The sequence below is a fragment of the Ochlerotatus camptorhynchus genome, unplaced genomic scaffold (genome assembly GCF_037179485.1).
Source record: "Ochlerotatus camptorhynchus isolate MF236.1 unplaced genomic scaffold, CSIRO-AGI_Acam_v1.1 ptg000822l, whole genome shotgun sequence".
Classification (NCBI taxonomy): Eukaryota; Metazoa; Arthropoda; class Insecta; order Diptera; family Culicidae; genus Ochlerotatus; species Ochlerotatus camptorhynchus.
In genome coordinates this window covers 56,468-58,872 of record NW_027041283.1, presented here as the reverse complement: position 1 = coordinate 58,872, position 2,405 = coordinate 56,468, and the positions used below count along the sequence as shown (strand labels likewise).

The 2,405-nt window shown below is 41.2% G+C and overlaps 1 protein-coding gene across 1 annotated transcript; it reads right to left on the bottom strand.

The window, feature by feature from the left end:
* Positions 1-587: 587 nt before the first annotated feature.
* LOC135715146 (cullin-5-like) lies at positions 588-1,793 on the bottom strand. The gene is made up of 2 exons (XM_065238543.1): positions 1,215-1,793; positions 588-956 (listed from the first exon to the last, which is right to left on the bottom strand). The coding sequence occupies exons 1-2, from the start codon at positions 1,221-1,223 to the stop codon at positions 603-605; spliced, it is 363 nt and encodes a 120-aa protein (XP_065094615.1). The 5' UTR covers positions 1,224-1,793; the 3' UTR covers positions 588-602.
* Positions 1,794-2,405: the final 612 nt, after the last annotated feature.

Genomic DNA, 2,405 nt, shown 5'->3' with positions numbered 1-2,405 from the left:
TTATTCTGAACACCTCAAATTGAACAAAAATTCAATTGAAGTCGTTCCGATATTCCTTACTTAAACAAGCGCTGGCTATCGGTAGATTGACAAACATGAGACGGAACAAAAAGTTGGTTACGTGTGCTACTATGGAAAGGATAGGGGAAAAATTGACGACTTCAAACAGAAAACGTAGTACACACTAAGATTTTTTTGCCGAGATGGGCACCACCGAGCAGCTCGGCATTTTATTTTGCTGGTAATTCAGCAAAAAATATGTTTGTTAGCTGAGATCTCGGCAAAATTCCCGTTTGTTAGCTGAATCTCGGCAAGTTTTTCACTGAGATCCAGCAAAATAAAATGCCGAGCTGCTCGGTGGTGCCCATCTCGGCGAAAAAATCTAAGTGTGTAGGTACGTTTTCGTGTTAAAATCCGATTTAGGGAATAAAAAATTCATTTATTTTATAGCTTTAACATTCTGAACCCAGCTCTCCATATCCATTGTACTAGCACAGTATTAACGAAAACCCTTGCAAACATTCAGGTTTCTGCGACCACCACACACGACAACGTTTGCATTTATAACACATGAATGAAGGACTGTCTTGTGCGAACTAAAATCACTTTTGTTGGTGCCAACTCACCTGCAGGGCATTCTCCAACTGCCAGAATGGTAATGGTAGATAACTGCTCTGGGTAAAGAACTTTCTCCATTCGACGATGTATGCCTTCAGCAGGGCCTGTTCCTCGCGTTGCGCAAGTACTCGGCTTTGGGCTTGTTTGATGAATGTTACGATGTCCTCCTGGAGGCAGTCATGTATTTTGGAAGGACCCTTGTCATCCCAGAGGCACACCAAATGTACCGCATAGAATAGCTCCTGCCATTCGGAGTGCGTGACCGGTTCCTGCTTTAAAAGCTTCAGCACTATCGGCCGCATTTGGGGCCATTTTTCCTCGAATGACGTCTGGTTGTTCTGAAAGATTGCGTGGATCATTATTAGTCACGTTTGAGTATTCGAAATTAACCTACTGAATTATCAAAATCCGAACAGTTACTCATTAAAGCACCATAATTAGTCACATAGAAACATAAACATAATTGCAAATCGATTACTGTTTCGTAATTGAATTAGGTATGCAGAAGAAAGTAACATTTCACGACTCGCGAATCATGGATCTAGCCTTGTCCATTTGCAGTGTCTGTCGAAGGTCAGTGAATAATATTTACATACCTTCAGCATGTCTTTCCTCACGTCTGTGCGTTATCGCTGTTTCTCAGTGGTAACCTTTGTCTCGCAGTTCAATGATTCCCGACCAAATCTAGGCCACCACCACTTTGTCCTTGCTAGCGTCCAGCCACTCGACGTTTATTCGAGTCACAAAATACTATCCTCATCCAATAGCACTCATTTGTGGGGAGACATCACTGATGCTGTCGGAATTTATTCTGTTCGAGATAGTTAACACTAGAGATTCCTATGAAGTTTGCAGGAAGTTCCAATTAAAGGATTTTTGGTGGCTCCGATGGGATGGAGCGGAGTGGAACTCTGTCGTAGACTTCCTCCAGACGATTTTCTTGCTGTGTTTATCGTGTTATGCGGCGTAGACTATGAGCTAGACACGATCTATGATAACTTAATGTTGCTGCCAGCAGGTACTCGCATTGTCGAAACAAAATAAAACCTGTTTGATGGACTGTAAAAACTATCTACTGTACAACTTTTCACGGCTAGAAGGAATGAAAAACTCGCCAATTCACTCTGAATAATTTTTGCTGGCTGTTTGCCGGAGAGAGGACAAACCTTTTTGCAGAAAACTCTCGACCAATAACTGAAAAGGGCCTACCAGATTTTTGAAACAAAATGTTTAAGCCCTTTCCTCGCAAAACGAAGGCCGCTTACGCAAATCAATGGCATCATCGTGTAGGAAAAATTCTATCCTACCCTATGATGCTGTTGTTTTGCGTGAGCGGCCTATTCTTTGCGAGAAAAAGGCTTTCAAAGTATTGATTACAAAAGCTGATAGGCCCATTTCAATTGTTGGTTGAGAACTTTCTAAATTGATGTGACAGTTGGCTTGACAGCTGCAGAACGATGCGTCGACGGTTGGATCAAGGTAGTTGGAACTAATTAAGGTGTAGTTGTGTAAAAATTCACGGCTGTGGATAATGTGGAATTATCGAAGACATCAACCACGAAACCTTCCTACACGCTAAGATCAGATAACCCAAATGTAGGTTTACTTTACCCAAATCAGGCGTAAACTGCACAAACTCAGATATGGGTAAATTTTTTAACCCAAATATGGATAAATTTAAGTCAAATTTGCACAAAAATAAATCATTTATGGATCATAAGAACCCATATCTGGGTTAAAAAAATTACCCATATGTGAGTTTGTGCAATTTACGGCCAATCTCGGTA